The sequence below is a fragment of the Synchiropus splendidus genome, chromosome 7 (genome assembly GCF_027744825.2).
Source record: "Synchiropus splendidus isolate RoL2022-P1 chromosome 7, RoL_Sspl_1.0, whole genome shotgun sequence".
NCBI classification, from domain to species: domain Eukaryota; kingdom Metazoa; phylum Chordata; class Actinopteri; order Syngnathiformes; family Callionymidae; genus Synchiropus; species Synchiropus splendidus.
The window spans coordinates 18,699,812-18,720,440 of record NC_071340.1 but is presented as its reverse complement, the minus strand read 5'-3'; the positions used below and the strand labels follow the sequence as shown (position 1 = coordinate 18,720,440).

Here is a 20,629-nt window from a genome sequence, read left to right as displayed (position 1 = left end):
GGGCTCAGCTCGGATTTCACGGCTCCTAATCACACACGGTCTCTGGTGGTCAGACTCCAGTGGCCAAGCATGAAAATCCCGACAGTCTCGTGTTGTTCCCAACTGAAGTGTAGACGTTTGTATTGTCGTCATGTGAAGACACGTCACTGTTGGAAGTCAAATGTCAGAGGCGTCTGTTCGTCACTCTCTCACTGAGTCACACACAGCGCGCGCGTCCACGCCCGAACCCACTCTCAATTGGCGTCGTGACGTCACTGTGTCGGCTCCTGGTGTCCCCGCCTCTAACCGGGAGCAGCGAGCGAAGGGCGTCCGGAGCCAACGGGAGAATCGCTTAAGCCGGGTCAGTATTCGGACTTTGGTCGGGCTCCAGGGGTAGACACGCGTGGGGTCTGGTGTGACGTGGTGCAGTCGGTTCTGGCTCGGATCAACAAGTTCTGCGTCTGGAGGTATTTGGAAAAGCTCTTAGCATGTTAGCCGCGTGCTAGCTAACACTCAGTCGGCTAGTGAAGAGGTCGTTGGAGGATAAAGTGCGCCCAAGTGTGCGTGTGGCCCCACAGGCCCCAGGCAGGGGTTTGGCTGTACTACGGTCTTCTTTCTGCTCCCAGGCAGCCCGGGCGCTTGTCCGAGTGATAGCCGCTAGCCATGCTGCTGGAAGCTCTCAGCTAGTCGGCTAATTATATAACCTTGCTGCTAGCACCGCTGCTCTCAGCGAGCTAACGTCAACTTCCGTCTCCTTGCTGCGGTGCTTGGCTTCGGCAGCCCGGGTGGAGATGTTGACTATGTTGAGAAGAAGCAGGGCGTCATTTTCGTGACTTGGAGAGAGGAGAAGGTTAGGGGCGGGCCAATAGCAGAACAACCCCTCTGGGCTGGATGGGAGGGTTTCTCGGGGTTGGAGGGTGAAAACAAGGTCACCAAAGTCGGAAAGTCACGCCGTGCTCCAACATTGTCCCCTGGACACACTCGAGACCTCAGAGGAGTGTTGTAGAGAGACGTTTCATCGAGCAGACAACCTGTTCTGAAGTGCCATGCTGTCTTGTTGCCGTGATAATAATCGAGATTGAAGGAGGCTGCAAGGGGGAACACTCCTTCCACAAGCGTCTCTTTTTCCTCATCTGTTCTATCGGCTCGTCAACGAGAACGGAGAATGTTGGTAGACCTGTTTCAGGAGGAAAATTGTGAGGTGACACCACACTATGGTTGCATTGCGACACTTCAATGGTTGTCCTCTCTCAACAGTGTTCCTGACATACCTGCGGATCAGTGGGCGGTTCTCTGACGGTTCTCCTGGACCGATCGTCTGTCTTCACTTTGGCCTGCCACAAAGTCCATCCCTCTTGGACAGACGTCTCCTGCCTGAGTCGTTGTTTGAGGACTGCTGATGCATCGTTTACGGACTTGTGCGGCGCGTTTGCGTCCACTCACCACCTCTCAGGTGGCTCAGACTATTGGTCAACAACGGCCAGTCACAGCTGCCCCTTCAAGCAGCACAAGGACGTTGCAGCCCATTAGGTGCTACACAGCACCGGTGGCCTCAGAGCCCTTCCTGAATGGCACCAGCTCCAACTATGTGGAGGAAATGTACTACGCCTGGCTGGAGGACCCCAAGAGTGTCCACAAGGTAGGAAGCAGCTGAGCCTTCTTGTTTTTCTTGGTTGTTGTGTAGCTGCTGTTGCTTACCAACTCGCTGTTGCGGCCTATGACCTTACCAGGTGCTGGTAAGTTTTTGAACCTTAGAAACAGGCGTTCACACTCACAGGTGTTGCCCCTCCTCCCCCAAACGCCTGCTAACGTCACTCCTCTCCTGGAGACCAAAAAATGAAAATGTTTGAGACCCGCCAGTTTGTGATGGAAAAACATGTCAACATCTGGACAGGACTGAGGAGGAGGAGGAGGAGGACGACTAATAACTAGGGGTGGACCAATCCACTTCACATCCTGTTTTCTCAATCCAATGCAAGAGTTCTGTTTGCTTTGTTATCAGCGTTGTAGTTCAGTGTGTATTAGAAAAGGTAACTCGAGGAGAGTTGACTGGTAAAAGAAGTCAGAAAAACAGGATGTCCTTGTACATTAGAGATACACTGAATGAAAATTAGTAGCCAAAGCGGAATATAATTTGGCCAAATGTCAAATAATACTGAATACTGAGTATCCAATGTGGTTTTTATAATTTTATTTTTTCAAGTTTGCATTAATAGTCGAGAGCACATTTTACATGCATGTTTCTCAAAGAAAGTTAATGTTTTAATGATTGGATATTTTTGATATTGTCTGCTATGTTTCAGACTTCTGTTCAAATACTAATAATAACAATAATAATTTAAAAAAAATATGATAATGTAAACAGAAGCCTCTAGATAGTTTGCACACTCATTGCAAACTGCAATTCCATTTTCGCTCTTGAACACTAAAAGAACTTTGGATCACACTTTGCACTGAAGCGTTGCCATGATGGCAGTTGGAAGCTGCCACGCTAGTACAACAAACAAGTGATGAAAATATGTGGAAACGTGTGACACATGGGTCGTTTAAAAATAATTTTGACTTGTGTTGAACCGGAGTCTGCACTGTCACCGCTGAAGTGGAGGATTCTGCTGCCAGATTTTCATGGCGCTTCGAGAATGGTTGAGTGGGTTGCCAGAATTTCAACAGCGGTGTTGTGGAGCTCTTTTCACATCACCTTCTATAAAATTATGCTGTCAAAAATCATGGTTCAAACTTACATCACTTGTCACTGCGCTATCCATCTCAGATCTGCGGATCATCAAATTAAATGTCTCTGTAGTTACGGACACAGTTGTTAAACTTTTTTTTTCTATTAAACATATGCTTAAGACTACAGTCATAAAAATATAATCCACCGGAACCTCCTTTGCTGCTTCATCTGGGTCTGTGTTTCTCTGGAGCATGTAAATCAGCTGATCAGACGTCTGTGTCTGCAGTCTTGTCGGACTGATACGCCGGAGGATCTAATACAATCTCGTCTGTCAGGCTTTTAGCTAGTATTTTGAAACTGGGCGTCCAAAGCCACAGTCCCAGTTCATTACCCCCCACGCTTCCATTCCACGAGCGTGGTAATCATATATGGTGTCTGCGATGGCCAAGCTACTACTGCAAAAGTGGTGAAAAATGGCAAATTTCTATCATATACATCAAAATTACCGGGCAGAAACAGTCTTCATGTAAACTAGTGTGATGACACTATGAGTAGGACATAATACAGGCACTAATACTCTAGGCCTCTTGCTATGGATGCAGTATGGCGTCCTAAAAGTTTGTCATCTGTTTCTTGGGTCAAAAGTACAATTATAGCTACGATCATGAACTACAGTCATCCTAACACCAGGTGCCGTGCTTCGGTTTCCGTTTCATACAGTGCAGAGCTGGAGCCCATTCTGGGATTGCTCATTTGCTCTCCCAGTAAAATGCGTCAAAACATTGTTTTATTATGAAATTTTCCTGAATCCACGTCACTTTTCACAGGTTGATTTCTTGTCTGTTCATTGCACATCAGTCCAACTTAAAGCGGTAACACTTGTTGCTCCGCTAGAAATAGGAACCTTGCCTCTCTGCAACTTACAGACTGGGAGTACGTGATGTACTTGCGGCTTAATCAAACTATTGCCTCTCTCTGCATTGAGCTGTGGTCAGTACTCCATCACCAACTGTATACAAGTGTCAGGTCAGCGATGAACGTCAGCAAGTCCTCAGCACTCATCACAGTTTTAGGATCATCAGGGCTAGGATTTTGAAACCGGGTGTCCAAAACCCTGCCCCAACCCATTCTTCTCATAACACCCCATGTCGTCCACTGGCATAACTTGGTTAAAAAAAAAAAAAAAAAAAGATATCAATAACAACATCAATAACGCTAACAGATAATATAAAATAATTTCCTGCTGTTCGAATAAATAGAACCACATGAATTTTGATTATGGTTAAGCTCTTTACAAATATCCCCAGTGCCGGGCAGCGGACTTCGTGCCAAAAAAAGAAAAACGCCGAAATAGTCCTCTGATGATGAGTGTCACGAATCGCGAGATGTGGAAAATCTAAAAAAATATGTTGCGCGCACGATGGCCAAGCTACAGCTACAAAATGATTGAGAATTGACAAATTTCATGTCTGGCGTTTATTACTGTGTGGAAACACCCTTTTTATTGAAACCAGTGTGATGATACTATGAGTAGGGCATTAAACAAGCACTAATAATCCTGCTGAAAATACACAGCATTCAGTTTCTCATGTTTTGCACTTTATCGTCCCCTGGATGCTGGATGCCCCCTAGCTAAAAGCCAAGCACTCATGGCCTTGCTCCCCTTCCCACTCATGTCTGATGCAAGTAGTCAGACCCTGATGTTGCAATGATTTCACTCTTCTTCTCCTGTCTCCAGTCCTGGGACGTGTTCTTCCGCAACGCCAACGCCGGCGCCCCTCCAGGCTCTGCCTATCAATCCCCCCTGGGTCTGTCTGCTGCGCCCCAACTGACGTCCATGGTGGGAGCTCAGCCCAATGTAGAGAAGCTGGTGGAGGATCACCTGGCGGTCCAGTCCCTAATCCGAGCATACCAGGTACACACACACCTCAATGTGTCGGTAATAAGTCTGAGTCTTTGCCATCCTTTAAAATAGATGCATATGCAAATTAGTTAATAGTATTTTTCAATTCATGTTTTTGTGGCCATGATTCAAAATTGAATTTTCAATTCAAAACATTTTTTTTTCATGATTTCTAATCTGATTTCTGAACATGATCTTCTCCCATCTGCTTTGCACGACAGATTGACAAATGAGACATTAATGTCCCTTCTCCACATTTATTAAGTTTTGAACTTGTTGTTCCAACTGCTTAAACAACAAGCACAAACCTCTCCATATTAAAATGTACTTCAATTAAACATGATGTATATTAAGGACAGTGCCTTTATGAACGTTCTTTCAGTGTCTTGGTAAGATGTTTGAAGGGGGCCTCTCCCAGGCTCAGCTGTCTTTGAGCCACGGCAGCGCACACCTGACTGTTCCATGGGTCTCTTATCTCTGGCAGATGCCTCGCAATATGAACCCATGCTTTTGTTGTGTTTGCATCTTGTCCAGCTAGCTGGGCATTCGGTAAAATCTGAACTGACACCAAACTCTTGTTATTGGCGAAGACAGAGCTGGTAGGATCTCCTTTGCCATCTTTGTTGGGTACTTTCTGTTCGTGTGTGCGTCCAGAACGAGCTGCGTGGTGACATCCAGCCATAGTACCTAGTGGCATTATGGTGGACAGCGACAGATTTCTGTCTTTTTTTTTAAATTGATTTTGAAGTATTTTAAATTGATACTGAGTCATGGCAAATGAGACTCATGATTCTTATGTGAATCGATTGCATGTAAGATGTGTGAGGTGTGTGTCTAAATGAGCGAGTGCACACCGTTATTCTGGCGCTTAAATATTATGAATAACTATAATTGTTGATGAGTGTGTGTCTACATGCGTGTGTGGTGGGTGTGTAGGTGATGGGTCATCACAACGCAGGTCTGGACCCTCTGGGAATCAGCTGTGTGAACTTTGATGATGCTCCAGTCAGTTCTGGATTCCAGGACGTCGGTGAGAACTTGCTGAGAGAGTTAACGTGATCTTCTCTCCCCCACTCTCCCCTCTGTCCCCCTCACCCTCCTCCACTGCTTGGTTTGCTGACTCCTCCCATCATGTCCTGCTTGCCTCTCATGCTCCTCACACTACACTACTTCCTCACTACACCCCCTCCACCCTCCTGCTCTTCTGGGCTCTGTACTCTCCCTGTAGATCCGAGGGCACCACGTGGCCCAGTTGGACCCTCTCGGAATCATGGACGCAGATCTGGACTCATGTGTCCCCACTGACATAATCACCTCCTCGGACAAGCTGGGTGAGGAGCAAACCACTGAGACCTTCTGTCTGCGATGCTTCCAGGCTAGATTAGAACTTTTTCAGTCAATCCAGGTGCTGGCCCTCTGTCCTCCTGTGGCCGCCTCAGTCCCACTCATATGATGCTCCCAGTCCAGTTGCTGGTGGCATGATCAGCTCTGGTCTTCAGCTGTTTGTGGCGTTAGTAATCCAGGCCCTTGTGATGCGTGGTCTTATCTTCGAGGGTCTGAACCTGTGACCGGTGTATACCCATCGTCACTATCGTAGCAAACTGTGCACTCTTGAGCAGGTTTGTTAATGGCTCTTTCTCCCCCACGCTGGCCCCGGTGGTGAGCAGACCTGCCTGGGTTCAAGGAGAGACTCCGTGTCCTCACTGTGGGAGGTACGACAAACACTGCTGTCGCACCGTGCACGTGCTGCACTCCCCGCTGCTGTAGATAGTTACAGGCTCCTGTAGGTGGCGCTACGCCGAGGTGGACGCTCAGACCGTTAAAAACACACACTCGCGCACCTCTATGTGTAGCTGCCCGTTTCCTCCGGATGTGTTTGTCTTGTTAGCTTGTAGCTGCCACAGGTTCTCCGACCCTTCTGCGGCCTCATCAAAGTGGTACTGTATGTGACCATGTCCATGATGTCCCCCTGCTCTGTAGGACAGAGATGGTGCGTTGCTGTTGTAATCGGACTGTGCACAGGAGGTCTGATAACAAACTATGCTGGCGCTCAGGTCTCATCGGCGTGTGTCGTTGCTTGGCTTCTTGAGCTGCATCAGAACTTTGTCAAGAGTCTGAAGAAATCGTCGGCTTGACCTCTGACCGGCGTGGCTGTTGACTCCTTGCCTGGTCGTGAGTTGAGCTTTGTGATTGGCTGAGGCGACTGTTTGTCAGGCTCAGCCGTTAGATTGACTGGTGGTGGTTGACTGATGAGGTTGGTGACAGAAAAAGCACTGAAGACCCAGACACCCCCTTCATTATCATCATCATCATCATCATCATCACCACCACCACCCCCCCTTAACTGTTCTAATGCTCCGGTGTTTGCAGTGTCAATAAACATCCACAAATTCCTCCCTGATTGATGGTCAGCATGTGCTCACTTGTCCTGGTGACTTGGAAAAAAGTGGGTCAGCGCTGGTGTCTCACAAGTCCACTAACTCGCCTCTGTTTTTGTTTCTGACCCTCACCCCCACCTGTCTTTCTCTCCTGTCAATCATGACCCTCATGTTACCCTCTGTCCTTTATTCCTCTGCCCGTCCTCCGTCTCGTCTTGCCTCCCTCCACCTGGGCTTGTAGGCTTCTATGGTCTGGTTGAGTCCGACCTGGACAAGGTGTTCCGCCTCCCCACCACGACCTTCATTGGTGGGTCGGAGAGCGCTCTGCCCCTCAAGGAGATTATCCGACGGCTGGAGGTGAGAACACAGACAGATGAAGATGATTTCCAACATGAAACTGGACGTGTGTGTGTGTGTGTGTGTGTGTGTGTGTGTGTGTGTGTGTGTGTGTGTGTGTGTGTGTGTGTGTGTGTGTGTGTGTGTGTGTGTGTGTGTGTGTGTGTGTGTGTGTGTGTGTGTGTGTGTGTGTGTGTGTGTGTGTGTGTGTGTGTGTGTGTGTGTGTGTGTGTGTGTGTGTGTGTGTGTGTGTGTGTGTGTTTTCAGATGGCGTACTGCCAGCACATTGGGGTGGAGTTTATGTTCATCAATGATCTGGAGCAGTGTCAATGGATCCGACAGAAGTTTGAGACTCCAGGGGTGATGCAATTCGATCTGGAGGAGAAGAGGACTCTACTGGCCCGCATGGTCCGCTCAACCAGGTTGGTCCCACGATGTCCCCATCTGAATGTGTATGAATCAGGAGGAAAGCATGATGGGACACTCCTTACTTACTGTTCCACAGTTTAGCTTCACTGACATCTCAGCGATTGCTGGTCGAGCTGAGGGTTGATGGTTCGTGCATGTGTCTTCAGGTTCGAGGAGTTCCTCCAGAAGAAGTGGTCTGCTGAGAAGCGCTTTGGTCTGGAGGGCTGCGAGTCTCTCATCCCTGCTCTGAAGACCATCATTGATAAATCGTCAGAGAGTGGCGTGGAGTACGTCATCATGGGCATGCCTCACAGGTAGCTCACTCACACAAACACACACATACACACACACACACACACACACACACACACACAGAGACAGAGGTGGAGTGTGTTTGTTTTCCTCCAGGGGACGCCTGAACGTTCTGGCAAACGTTATCCGAAAAGAGCTGGAGCAGATCTTCTGTCAGTTTGACTCCAAACTTGAGGCTGCAGATGAGGTAAGTGAGTCCAGTTCAGACAGGTGACCCAGATCCACACTCACCCGCCATGCTTTGTGCTGCCAGGGTTCTGGAGATGTTAAGTACCATCTGGGCATGTATCATCGGCGCATCAACCGCGTGACAGACCGGAACATCACGCTGTCCCTGGTGGCCAACCCATCTCACCTGGAGGCTGCCGACCCGGTGGTACAGGGCAAGACCAAGGCTGAGCAGTTCTACTGCGGGGATAACGATGGAAAGAGGGTCAGAGCCAAAAGCTACACTCGCGATTTGCATAATAGGCATCCACGAACACAAACAAGCTGTACATGAGCACACATCGTCATAAATTAAGTGTGTGTGTGTCCAGGTCATGTCCATCCTACTCCATGGAGACGCAGCCTTTGCTGGTCAAGGTATCGTCTACGAGACCTTTCACCTGTCGGACCTGCCGTCTTACACAACACATGGCACCGTGCATGTCGTGGTCAACAACCAGGTGACCTTTGACCTCCAACCCTACCCGGGCTACAGTTTTGTGAACTAATCATTTTGTACCGTTCTGTCACCAGATCGGTTTCACCACCGACCCTCGTATGGCCCGGTCGTCTCCTTACCCCACCGATGTGGCTCGTGTTGTCAACGCTCCCATCTTTCACGTGAACGCAGATGACCCCGAGGCTGTCATCTATGTGTGCAAGGTGGCAGCAGAGTGGAGGGCCACTTTCCACAAGGATGTGGTGGTGGACCTGGTGGGTGCTGGACCAAATCATGCTCACACACCTGACCGATTTTGACACTGAGTGTGTGTATCTTCAGGTTTGTTACCGCAGGATGGGCCACAACGAGATGGATGAGCCGATGTTCACTCAGCCTCTGATGTACAAACAGATCAAGAAGCAGAAACCAGTTCTGCAGAAATACGCAGAGAAGCTGATTGCTGACGGAAGCGTCACTCGCCAGGAGTACGAGGTCACTAGTACCACACTCACGCACGCATGAAGACTCTGAAACTGTCTGACTCACACTGGTGCGTCATCTGCTCGCAGGAGGAGATTGCCAAGTATGACAAGATCTGTGAGGAGGCCCACGCTCGCTCCAAAGACGAGAAGATCCTACACATCAAACACTGGCTGGACTCCCCCTGGCCCGGTGAGGCGGACGGCCCAGCCAACTTGGGTTTGGCACCATGTGATGGCTTTACACGTGCATTTTTCTGTTGGCAGGTTTTTTCACCTTGGATGGACAACCCAAGTCCATGAGCTGCCCCTCCACTGGACTGACAGAGGAGAACCTGAACCACATTGGGCAGACAGCCTCGTCTGTCCCAGTGGAGGACTTCACCATCCATGGAGGTTCAACAGCTCACTGCTCTCCAGAGGGGTGGTGATGATGATGATGATGATGATGTTGGGCCATTCCTCTGCAGGTCTCAGTCGCATCCTTAAGGGCAGAGCAGAGATGGTACGCAACCGGACTGTGGACTGGGCTCTTGGGGAGTACATGGCCTTTGGATCTTTGCTGCAGGAGGGCATCCATGTCCGCCTGTCAGGTCAGGATGTGGAGAGAGGAACCTTCAGGTGAGTATGACACACACATTCACTCGCTTGCAACGACCCACCCACTGACAGCGTGCCTCTCCTCACAGTCACCGCCACCACGTCCTTCATGATCAGAATGTGGACAAGCGGACCTGTATTCCCATGAACCACCTGTCACCTGACCAGGCGCCGTACACCGTCTGCAACAGCTCGCTGTCCGAGTATGGCGTCCTGGGTGCGCACTGGACCTGCTGGTACCTCTGTCCTGCCCGCTTAGTCCAGGCTTAATGTTCTGCTGTTGCTTCAGGGTTCGAGTTGGGCTTCGCCATGGCGAGTCCAAATGCCCTGATTCTGTGGGAGGCCCAGTTCGGAGACTTCCACAACACGGCGCAGTGTATTATCGACCAGTTCATCTGCCCAGGTCAGGCTAAGTGGGTTAGACAGAACGGCATTGTGCTGCTGCTGCCCCATGGCATGGAGGGCATGGTGAGGAGACGCTCAAAGAGTACTTGGTCTGCTCCTGCACCAGGGCTGACTGTTGGTTCTTATGCGTCCCCAGGGCCCAGAACATTCTTCTGCTCGTCCCGAAAGGTTCCTGCAGATGTGCAACGACGACCCGGATGTGCTGCCGGTGAGAGACCTTTCTCCTCTAAATAATGTCCATAGTCTGACCTCTGACCCTTTCTCGTCAGAACATCACGGATGACTTTGCGGTGCGTCAACTTTATGACTGCAACTGGATCGTGGTCAACTGTTCCAGCCCTGGGAACTACTTCCATGTGCTCAGGAGGCAGATCCTGCTGCCCTTCAGGAAGCCCGTGAGCCACACACACACACAATGGCACCAACAGGTCACATCCTCGCTTCCTCTCAACTGCGACTGTCTGTCTCTTCAGCTCATCGTCTTCACTCCAAAATCTCTGCTGCGCCACCCTGAGGCCAGATCCAATTTTGACGAGATGCTGCCAGGTATGAAAAGGAGGGTGAAGAGGTGGGGGTGGGTGGTAACACCACAGAGGCTGATGACGCATGTCCCAGCACGATCGAGAGTCCTGCTGCCTCCTGACCGTGTGAGTCTGACCATGGAGTTGTTTCCCCTCCCCGCAGGGACTCACTTCCAGAGGCTGATCCCAGAGGCGGGCCTAGCGGCCGAGCGTCCACAGGAGGTCAAGCGCCTGATCTTCTGTACTGGCAAAGTCTATTACGAGCTGACCAAAGAGAGGAAGAGCCGGGGGATGGAGGGAGAGGTTGCAGTTGCCCGCATCGAGCAGGTACACACACAGACACGCACACGCACATGTACTCTCTCTCTGTCTCATTCACACACACACACACACACACACACACACACACGGTGCCACACTGCCCCTTACACCTCCTGTCCCCGCAGCTGTCTCCGTTCCCTTTCGACCAAGTGAAGGCGGAGTCAGAGCGCTTTGCCAATGCTGACCTGGTCTGGTGTCAGGAAGAGCACAAGAACCAGGGCTACTACGACTACGTGAAGCCTCGGATCAGAACCACCATTCAGAGAGCCAAGCCCGTCTGGTACTCCTCACCCCCACCGTGTCTGTTCTGTTCTGGAGAGTGACTGTCTTTGTGTCGCAGGTATGCTGGCAGAGACCCGGCAGCTGCTCCGGCCACAGGGAACAAGAACACGCACCTGATGGAGCTGCGGCGCTTTCTGGACACGGCCTTTGACCTGGATGCGTTTAAAGACCAGCAGTAGAGCAAAGATCCTCCACATGCGCGCGTGCACACACATACACACACACGCTCAAACACGCACACACACCCACCCTCTTTTTAGTTTTAAAGTTCATGCCGGTTTCCTCAGCCTTGGAGTCTCGTGAGAGAAAAAGACGAGGCGAAATGAAGATTTTTAAATTGTGGTTTGGACCCGAGCTTCTCTGCTTCTGCTCACTGTAGATGCTGTCGTAGTTTAGAGATTCATCTTTATTTTGGGGGAACAAAGTGAAACGCTGCTGAAGTTGATCCAAACCAGGTTTTCGCTTCCTCCGGTGCCAAAGTGTCTCCGGTTCAGTCCAGCAGAATTCAACTGCAGAGAAAACCAACTATTTATTTTCTTAAACGGAGGAAACTGACGTGTCTTTGTTTTGCTCATAAAATAAAGAGAGTTGTTTATCCTGGCTTGTAGTCTCCCGCTGTCACTCTCACGAGCTTCATTTTCTTCAAAAAATGTGTCTGACCCCTGCCACATTTCCACTGAGTGGGCCGGCACCAGAACCACTGACCCGGCGAGATCAGCTGGTGGCGTGAAGACCACCGCGTCCTGTGAGACACCGTCTGGGTCTGAAACTGAGAGGGGTGCTGTGTGCGTCACGGGTGACGTCACGCCGTCGCACACGCCTCACCCATTCCCTCCTGCCTCACCCCTCCCACCCGGGCTCTCGCCGCATCTCCCGTCCTAGCCGGAGCGACGCTCGTCCGTCTCGGTCCTCGCTGCGTCGCTGTCCCCTCCTCTCGGTCCCCGGAGCTGCGGGGGATGGTGTCGTCTGTTGAGGCCGGTTAACCCGGGACTACGTCTGGGACTCCGGGCGGAGCTCGGCCTCTGTGCTGGATCAGAACCGGACCCAGTTTCGGGGATCTACGCCTGAACGGAGACTCCCGATCCTGATAGAACGCTTCTGGTCACAGCGTCCCGGAACACGACTCGGACCAGAGGAAACCACAGAGGTGAGTTGTTGAGGATCCTCGGTCCTCCATGTTGCTGCGCTAGCCGCAGTTGCTAACTGCTAGCATTCCATTGTCACAAGCTGCTAAGCTAACAGACGTTGTCCAGCTGTGGAGCCACAAACATGTTCGCTGTCGTGATTCACAGTCGGATAAGTTCGTCACGCATGTGGCGGTCCGGGTTAGTCGCGCGAAATGAATATGCGATATCACCGTTGTACGGTTCTGCTCGGTAGCTGGCGCTAGCTGGTGGGTATAGCATTAGCATGAAGCCGTACAACATTTTTGTTGACATCGAGTGTCTACGGTGGCGAAACAAGCGTACAAGCCTCGAGGCGGCTTAAGGGTTTGGATCAGAACCGACTGTGTGTTACGAGGGCCGTGAACGGACGCTCCAGACTGTTACCTGTTCAGGTCTGATGCGTTCACGGACTGCTCTGCGACACCGTCAGACGGAGTGTCTCGCGATGACGAGGTCATCGATTCGAACCCGAACTGCTTGAACGAGCGGGGTCCGAGTCGTGCTGCCGCGTGGATGTCTGGTCCTCAGAAGAAAGTAATGAGTGTTAACCGGAAGTGTTGATGAAGAAGCGCAAGAGGTCCAACCATCAGGTTGTTCTGGATTTGACACCAGTCCAACTAGTTGGGCGCTTGGGTCGCAGTTCCCTAAGTGAAGCACCAGTGTCTGGTCCCGGGTGTGATGGAAGTTTCAAATTGCGGCCCGCTGACCCAGACAAGGTCCAGGTGTAGAGCCAGAGGGTCATAACTGCCCTTAAGATAGAGAAGCACAGCAGCTGTGGCGGCTGCCAACCAGGCAACCAACTTCTTTGTGCTGTCTCTCGCAAGCATTAGTTGCTAGCTCAACTTCCTTTCACCTTTGATATCAGTAGGAGGAATAGTGGTCCAGAATCACCTGCAATATTTAGTGTCGGCTGACATGCATGGAGCAAGTGCGACGTTGAGCTAACTCACTCTTCCCTTCTTCTTACCAAAACAATCGTGACTGCGATTCTGAGGGGTTTGGGGTGAGAGACTCAGACATGCCCTTGTTGCGAGTTCAGCATGTGCTCTAAGACATTTGGGGGGTCAAATGCGCCTGTCTTCAGTATAGGGCAGCCACATCACAGTTGGTTTGTGTTGGTAAAATCAGCTAATGCGGGTCGCTCCACTTACTTGTTGGACTTGAGGAAACAGGTGACAAGTTGACAAGGGCTTGTGTCCATACAGGAGAGGAACCGTCTGATTGGACCTCACGAGCCCCACCCACCATGAACCCACTCAACCAGATGAAAGCGGGCCTGACCAACAATCCTCACAGGTACACACACCCCCCCTCTCACGCTCATGCCACCTTACTAACCTGTGTGTGTCCTGTCAGCGAGGCTTCATACCCGTACGACCCGTCCAGCTGGCAGCAGCCCACCAACCAGCCCACGGGATCACTGTCTGTCGTCACCACCGTTTGGGGAGTCACCAACCCCTCCGCCAGTCAGGTATGGCATGGTAGCAATGTCTGGAGCTATCCACTTATGTGTGTGTGTGTGTGTATCAGGGTCTAGGTGGTGGTGTGATGGGCCCTGGATCAAACCCAGGAGGGGGCCCCATGATGCCAGGGCCTGGGGGTCCTGGGATGGCTGGAGCTCCTGGAGGTTACATGGGTCAGCCGGGATACGCAGAGCCCAACAAGGGCTACCTGAACCAGGGCCTTTATGGCCGGAGCGGCGGAGGCTATGCCGCAGGCCCCGGGGGCTACTCTGGCAGGTGTGTGACCATGTGATGTACTATCACCCTCTGACCTCTGACTTCTGACCATGTGACCTGTCTCTGCAGTTACCCACCCAATCCGAGTGGCTCCAGAGGTTCTGCTGACTTCACCCAGGCAGCCGCGGCTGCTGTTGCTGCTGCCGCTGCCACGGCAACTGCGACAGCCACGGCGACAGTTGCCGCCATCCAAGAGAAACAGAACCAGGAAATGAACTATGGACAGGTGAGGGGGGGAGCCGCTGTCATCACTCACAGTATGAAGACCAGGTCATCAGAAGATCTTCTACCTCTCTGCCCAGATGGGGGGTCCAGCCTACAGTAACCAGTTCATGGGCTCCCGTGGAGGTCCTGTCATGGCAGCTGGAAGTATGGGCACCGGCCCTGTACGTGGTCCTCCCTCCATGAACCCAATGTATGGTCCTGGGGGGGGACCTCAGAGGGTGCCCCAGCATCTGAACTATGGCCCCGGATCCCAGCAGGGAGGACTCAGACCCCCACAGGGTCTGAAGCGGCCTTACAACGCTGAGGTGAGTCCCAGGATGACAGGCTCATTGGGACAGGACGTGAAATCACACTCCTTGTGTCAGTCTTTCCCTGGGATGTCTCAACAGTACGGCGTTCCAGTTGGCTCCGGCGTGAACATGATGTCGGGTCCGAGTGGTGCCACTGGGTCTATGCCAGGTTCTGTTGGAGGAGGTCACGCCGGACCAGGGCCGTACACCGGAGCCAACATGCAGTATCACCCAGGTAAGCCGTCCACTGACTCTTGTCTTTGGATGGGCTCTTGACAGTAACTTGTTCCCCTGCAGGTCCTGGGGGTCCTGGCCCTGCTGCCCAGCGCTCAGCATCCTCGCCCTCCTACCAAGGTCATAAGATGCCTCTTCCACAGTACCCCCCATCTGGACCTCCCAACTCCCAATATTACAAGGTGAGTCTCCCTCGACGGACTTGAACCTACAACCTTTTTCTGACCCTGATGTGTGTGCAGCAGGAGCAGGGAGGCCTGGCCGCCGGGGGCTACAGCTCCTTCAGCCAGCAGTCAGGAGTAAGTGTGTGTCCGTGTGAGAGTGTGTTGGGAACTGGCTGTGCAGTGACCCCCCTCCCTTGGTCTCCCTCAGCCGGGTCGAGGCCTGCCGGGTTACCCCAGCTCTCCGGTACCAGGGAACCCAACTCCACCTATTACGCCGGGCAGCTCCATGGCGCCGCCCTATATGTCGCCCGGAAGCAGCGACATCAAGCCGCCGCCCTCGTCCTTCTTGCCTGACATCAAACCCAGCATGGCAGGGCTGGCTCCACCCGCCTCCACGGGTACGTCTGCTGCACTGACCTGGTAATGGTGTCAGAACCTCCATGTTATTTATGGCACCTCCACAGAGGAAAACTAAAGGAAGAACATTCTGGACCACACTGATAGATATTAGTAGGATTGAACTCCTGGAACTTACCTGGTTTGCCAGGATGATGGCTCACGACAAGCATGAGCCTCCTGCTGTCTCTCAAGAAGAGCTTGAGCAGGGGCCGGGGCTAAAGAACGAATGTGAATGTGGTGAAAGGAAAAAAAGAGCCTCTAAAGCAGGAGCCTCTACAAACCCGGCACGCGGCCCATTTGCGGCCTGCTACCTGGTGGCCCCACCTTGGACTCACTGGGACGTCTGAGCTTGAAAACATGTTTTTGTGCTGCGCTTGTGCCACATGAAAATGAGAATGTGAATGCGTCTTCGACTCACACCAGACGTGGGACGCTGTCTCCGTCAAACCATGCTGCCTGAGATAGGATTGAGTTCTTGAGTTTTTTTGTGGCATGCAGCTGCAGTGTTCAAGTTGCAGTTGAGATGACGTGTGCTGAGAGCGTCTCTTCACCGGGACATCATGGAGGATGAAGTGGTGCTTGCCCGTCAGATCCCGGATGTGTTTGTTGTTAGACCAGGAAGGAGCACAGATTTCTGCTACAAAGTTGGGAATTTCATCTACCCTATAAAAACTTTTAAAAAAATCAGATTGCAACTTCCCAGACACCTTTGGTGCTACACCGCCCTGGCCAACTGACCTTTTGGTCAGACTTGGCTGTCTTTAAATGCGTCATCAACATTGCGACGTTGTACGTCTTGAGTGATGGAGAGATCTGATGCCGCTTCCACACAGAAAACTGCTTCCAGTGTGAGTCACCACTATTGGTCTGAGGCTGATACTGAACTGTAAACTAAACGTGCAGATACATTTGGGGGGATGCAGCTACCTATTTCATGACTAGTTGGATCTTGTGCTCAACTCTTCCTTCAAGTTCTGTAGTTCAGCTGACACAGGCGGATATAAAAACCAAGACGGTGTCTGCACTGTAGGCATAAGCGGATCACCAATAGTCATCATCAGGTGGTTCGGCTGTGATTCCACAACTAAGACTTCTATCCTTCAGCGCTCTTTCTGCAGTCTCTCCGGAGTTTCGGTCCAGCATGTTGACTGATGCAAGGAGCGCTTGGTATTCACCTCATTTTGAGCATGAGTGATTGTTACTCTGCACTTACTCACTTCCAAATCATTGGTGTTTGGAACCTCTCCAACAAGCAGCTATCACTGCTGTTGTGACTGCGATCACTGTTGTACACTAAACAGTGGATAATGCTTGTGTTGCCCTCTCCATGTAAACAGAGGGTCGAGCTGTTTTGCTGACTTAGACAGAGGTGCGTGCACCATGCTTACATGGTTTTGAGAGGCGGGGGCTCAGGCTGAGTAGCGGGCTCTCTGAGCCTTCCAGAGGAAGTAGGAAACTAGCGAAACGCAGTGTGCCTGCTCACTCTTGTGATCCATGTTCTTATTCTCCCCTCAAAAGTCCAACTCCATCCCAAAGGAGAAGCTAATGTTGTGAATAAATGAAGGAAAAGGTCATGCTCAAGAGGCGCAATCACACCATGGCTTCTTGTCGACAGGTAACCCCAGTGATGACCTCAGGCTGACCTTCCCGGTGCGTGACGGCGTTGTCCTCGAGCCCTTCAGGTTAGAGCACAACCTGGCGGTCAGCAACCACGTGTTCCAGCTGAGGGAGTCGGTCTACAAGACGCTGGTGATGAGGTGACACTCGCACACACAGTACTGCCGGCGCACACCTGAGAACACAGGCGCTGTATTGGTTGATGTGTGTCTGTGTGCAGGCCCGACCTGGAGCTCCAGTTCAAGTGTTACCACCACGAGGACCGGCAGATGAACACAAACTGGCCTGCCTCGGTCCAGGTGGGACTCAAGCAGCGGCCCTCACTCCAACAGAGTCTGACATGTTGCTGGTCCGCAGGTGAGCGTGAACGCTACGCCACTCAACATCGAGCGTGGCGACAATAAGACGTCCCACAAGCCGCTGTACCTGAAGCAGGTGTGCCAGCCAGGCCGGAACACCATCCAGATCACCGTCACTGCCTGCTGCTGCGTAAGAGTCCTGACTCAATGGCGTGTCCTCGTGCCGGCGCTGCCACCGCCACCTGACCTCTGCTCTCTCCACAGTCGCACCTGTTTGTCCTGCAGCTGGTGCATCGCCCGTCCGTGCGCTCGGTGCTGCAGGGCCTGATGAAGAAGCGACTGCTGCCGGCCGAGCACTGCGTCAACAAGAGTGGGTATCCGTCGCAGCCAGCCCCCTCTGTTGGCTCTGCTTCTCACCTGTCACCCGTCTCTCCCCAGTCAAGAGGAACTTCAGCAGCGGCACTGTGCCCGGGACGCCCGGCATGAATGGGGAGGACGGCGTGGAGCAGACGGCCATCAGGGTCTCCTTGAAGTGTCCCATCACATTCCGGCGCATCCAGCTGCCGGCGCGAGGCCACGACTGCAGGCACATTCAGGTGCGGCCCGCTGCCTCACTGTCCCACCAGAGTCGCCGGCTGTCAGCTCACCGAGTCTGCGCTCTTTACAGTGTTTTGATCTGGAGTCTTACCTGCAGCTCAACTGTGAGCGAGGAACGTGGAGGTGTCCCGTGTGCAAGTAAGACACACACACACACACACACACACACACACACACACACACACACACACACACACACACACACACACACACACACACACACACACACACACACACATACATCAGATGCATGCATGCTCCAGCCTCACCTTTGTGTGTGTGTGTGTGTGGCAGTAAAACAGCTCTGCTGGAGGGCCTGGAAGTGGACCAGTACATGCTCGGGATCCTCATCTATGTTCAAAAGTAAGTCCTCGGGGCGCAGTGGAGTGTGGAGCTTCTGTGTGACACGATCGTCTTCCTGTTCCTGTCAGCTCCGAGTACGAGGAGATAACCATCGACCCCGTCTGCCGATGGAAGCCAGTGCCGGTGAAGCCTGACATCCACATCAAGGAGGAGTCGGATGGGCCGGTCCTTAAGCGCTGCCGGACCCTGAGCCCCAGTCACATGGTTTTGCCCAATGTCATGGAAATGATTGCCTCTCTGGGACCCGCACCCTCCGCCTCGGGCTCCACCCCCATGCTGTTTCCCGCTCTGTCTTCAGGGGGCGGCACCGCAGCGGACTTCCCCGGAGGTCAGTCGGGTGATTGCCCGCGTCTGGTCATGTGACAGTGGGCTCATGTGACTCTGTCTCCACAGCTTCGTCATTCCCCACTCAAACCGCTGGCTTCTCAGACTTCGGACCTGGACCGGGGACCCCCGGGGGGGATTTCTCCTCCCCTGGTCCCCCACCTCTTTCTTACCAGTCGGAGCTGTCCAGTGCCCTCCTCTCCCCCGACAAACCCCCCCCTCACCCACTGGGCACTCAGGTACTTCCACCTCTCTTAAGCTGCGTCCCTCGTGGTCCAGGATCTGACTGTCTCGTCCCACAGATGCCGGCCCGTCTGGACACCAACTCCCATGGTGCCTCTGTGCCCCAGCAGCAGGGCTCCCATGGCAACCCCCAGCTGGGAGTGGGAGGCAGCCAGCTGATGCAGCGTAGCAATCAGAACTCGCGTCTCCATGGTGAAGGCTCCTCCTTTGGGCTCGGGGGGACCACTGATGTTCCAGAACCTTCTCTGGACGTAAGTGGACATCTTCCTTCATATTGTGGTTACAACCTCTCCTCACTCGTCCTCTATCTATCTTGCCTTCTCTCACCCGTCCTTCCTCTCACTCGTCCTCACTCTGACTGGTCCTCTCTCTCGCACTCTTCCTCTCTCGCCCGTCCTTTTCTCACCCGTCCTTTCTCTCACTTGTCTTCACTCTCACCCGTCCTTCCTCTCACTCGTCCTCACGCACATTTGTCCTCTCTCTCACCTCTGTCCCTCACTCATCCTCTCTCACCCATCCTTTCTCTCACCTGTCCTTCCTCTCACTTGTCCTCACTCTGACTGGTCCTCTCTCTCTCTCTCTCTCTCCCTCACTCGTCTTCTCTCAACCGTCCTTCCTCTCACTCATCCTTACTCTCACTGGTCCTCTCTCTCCCGACCGTCCTTCCTCTAACTCGTCCTCACTCTCACTTGTCCTCTTTCTCTCCCCCTCACTCTCTCGCTCGAACTGTCCTTCCTCTCACTTGTCCTCTCTCTCCCTCACTTGTCCTCTCTCACTCGTCCTCACTCTCACTGGTCCTCTCCCTCACTCATCCTCTCTCACCTGTCCTCACTCTCACCTGTCCTCTCTCTCCCTCTCTCATGGGTCACACCACAGCTGCTTCCCGAGCTCACCAACCCAGACGAGCTGCTGTCGTACCTCGGACCCCCGGATCTGCCCAGCAACAACAACGACGATCTGCTGTCTCTCTTTGAGAACAACTGAGCGGCGCACCGGGAGGCTGTCCCCTCTGACGTGCCGTCAGTCATGTGACCAGACTCTGCCTCCACACTGCTCTCGCTCGTTCGATTCAGACAAGTTTGTTTTTGTCGTCATCGTTGTTGTCATTTGTTAGTGAAAGCAGAAAGTTTGTGCCCCGAGTTAGTTTGTGGGCAAGCTTTACTGCCCGGAGACTCCTGCGCCCCCCGGAGACACCCCTCAACCCCCCTCCACACACACACACACACACACCATGGTGATGGCTGGTTGTTGTGTATGATGTTGGTCTCATGAACACTGGACACATGTACGAGACCTGAGCGAGGAGTCATGTGACCGCCGGCCGACTCAAAGTGCAGCCGGCTTGTGTGGGTCCGATTCCCGGTGCAGCGGGGCCCCTGTGACGTTGATGAACTCTGGACGTGTCTCTGTGGATGTTTGGTCGTCATGTGATGAAGGCTTTAATAAAGTCCTGCTGTTTTACTTCCTCTTCGCCCTGACTTCAACTTGTGTGTCAATAACGCTGTTAAGCTTTGAGGTGCAAACCGGACGTGACTTTTCTGACCACGCCTGTCCGCGGGCACGCGCATCCACTTCCTATGTTCGCGGAGCGCACTGCGGGTCTGCGCGCTGCGACAACCTTTCATGTGAGCGCGCGAGTGATCCCCGTCCCGCCACGCCCAGGTGGACGCCGATTGGACGGGTCCAGCGTCAGAGACGCTCCTGGCGCGCTGCTGTTGGCTG

At 52.7% G+C, this 20,629-nt stretch overlaps 2 protein-coding genes across 6 annotated transcripts; both read left to right on the top strand.

Moving 5' to 3' along the window:
• The first annotated feature begins 172 nt into the window (after nt 1-172).
• ogdha (oxoglutarate dehydrogenase a) lies at nt 173-11,847 on the top strand. 4 transcript variants are annotated; one of them, XM_053871956.1, is made up of 24 exons: nt 173-340; nt 1,237-1,618; nt 4,392-4,568; nt 5,785-5,887; nt 6,224-6,268; nt 7,176-7,291; nt 7,538-7,692; nt 7,846-7,992; nt 8,087-8,177; nt 8,244-8,423; nt 8,530-8,658; nt 8,732-8,911; nt 8,979-9,131; nt 9,209-9,311; nt 9,386-9,514; nt 9,589-9,739; nt 9,808-9,935; nt 10,008-10,186; nt 10,260-10,331; nt 10,393-10,518; nt 10,597-10,669; nt 10,808-10,971; nt 11,091-11,245; nt 11,306-11,847. In XM_053871956.1, the coding sequence occupies exons 2-24, from the start codon at nt 1,379-1,381 to the stop codon at nt 11,424-11,426; spliced, it is 3,117 nt and encodes a 1,038-aa protein (XP_053727931.1). In that variant the 5' UTR covers nt 173-340; nt 1,237-1,378; the 3' UTR covers nt 11,427-11,847. The 4 variants fall into 4 exon arrangements, with proteins under 4 accessions (XP_053727931.1, XP_053727933.1, XP_053727934.1 ...); XM_053871957.1 differs by having other exon boundaries at nt 299-446; XM_053871958.1 differs by lacking the exon at nt 6,224-6,268.
• A 198-nt stretch (nt 11,848-12,045) lies between these two features.
• zmiz2 (zinc finger, MIZ-type containing 2) lies at nt 12,046-20,368 on the top strand. Of its 2 annotated transcripts, none has more exons than XM_053871961.1 (21): nt 12,046-12,394; nt 13,619-13,709; nt 13,770-13,884; nt 13,944-14,152; nt 14,222-14,378; nt 14,455-14,682; nt 14,743-14,902; nt 14,965-15,083; nt 15,147-15,200; nt 15,274-15,463; nt 17,080-17,221; nt 17,302-17,380; nt 17,439-17,570; nt 17,645-17,750; nt 17,819-17,976; nt 18,048-18,115; nt 18,272-18,340; nt 18,409-18,668; nt 18,734-18,903; nt 18,967-19,158; nt 19,784-20,368. In XM_053871961.1, exons 2-21 carry the CDS (start codon nt 13,660-13,662, stop codon nt 19,889-19,891), a joined length of 2,766 nt encoding a protein of 921 aa, XP_053727936.1. In that variant the 5' UTR covers nt 12,046-12,394; nt 13,619-13,659; the 3' UTR covers nt 19,892-20,368. The 2 variants fall into 2 exon arrangements, with proteins under 2 accessions (XP_053727936.1, XP_053727935.1); XM_053871960.1 differs by having other exon boundaries at nt 12,048-12,394; nt 15,144-15,200.
• The last annotated feature ends 261 nt before the right edge of the window (nt 20,369-20,629 follow it).

Bases quoted from the DNA above. Each gene is read 5' to 3' on its own strand.
- zmiz2 (XM_053871960.1), top strand. From the start codon at position 13,660: ATGAACCCACTCAACCAGATGAAAGCGGGCCTGACCAACAATCCTCAC. The intron at 13,710-13,769 runs GTACACACACCC...GTGTCCTGTCAG, and splicing joins CTGACCAACAATCCTCACAG to CGAGGCTTCATACCCGTACG. The intron at 14,683-14,742 runs GTGAGTCCCAGG...TCCTTGTGTCAG, and splicing joins AGCGGCCTTACAACGCTGAG to TCTTTCCCTGGGATGTCTCA.
- ogdha (XM_053871956.1), top strand. From the start codon at position 1,379: ATGCATCGTTTACGGACTTGTGCGGCGCGTTTGCGTCCACTCACCACC. The intron at 4,569-5,784 runs GTACACACACAC...CTCTCCCTGTAG, and splicing joins CCCTAATCCGAGCATACCAG to ATCCGAGGGCACCACGTGGC. The intron at 10,670-10,807 runs GTATGAAAAGGA...CCCTCCCCGCAG, and splicing joins TTTTGACGAGATGCTGCCAG to GGACTCACTTCCAGAGGCTG.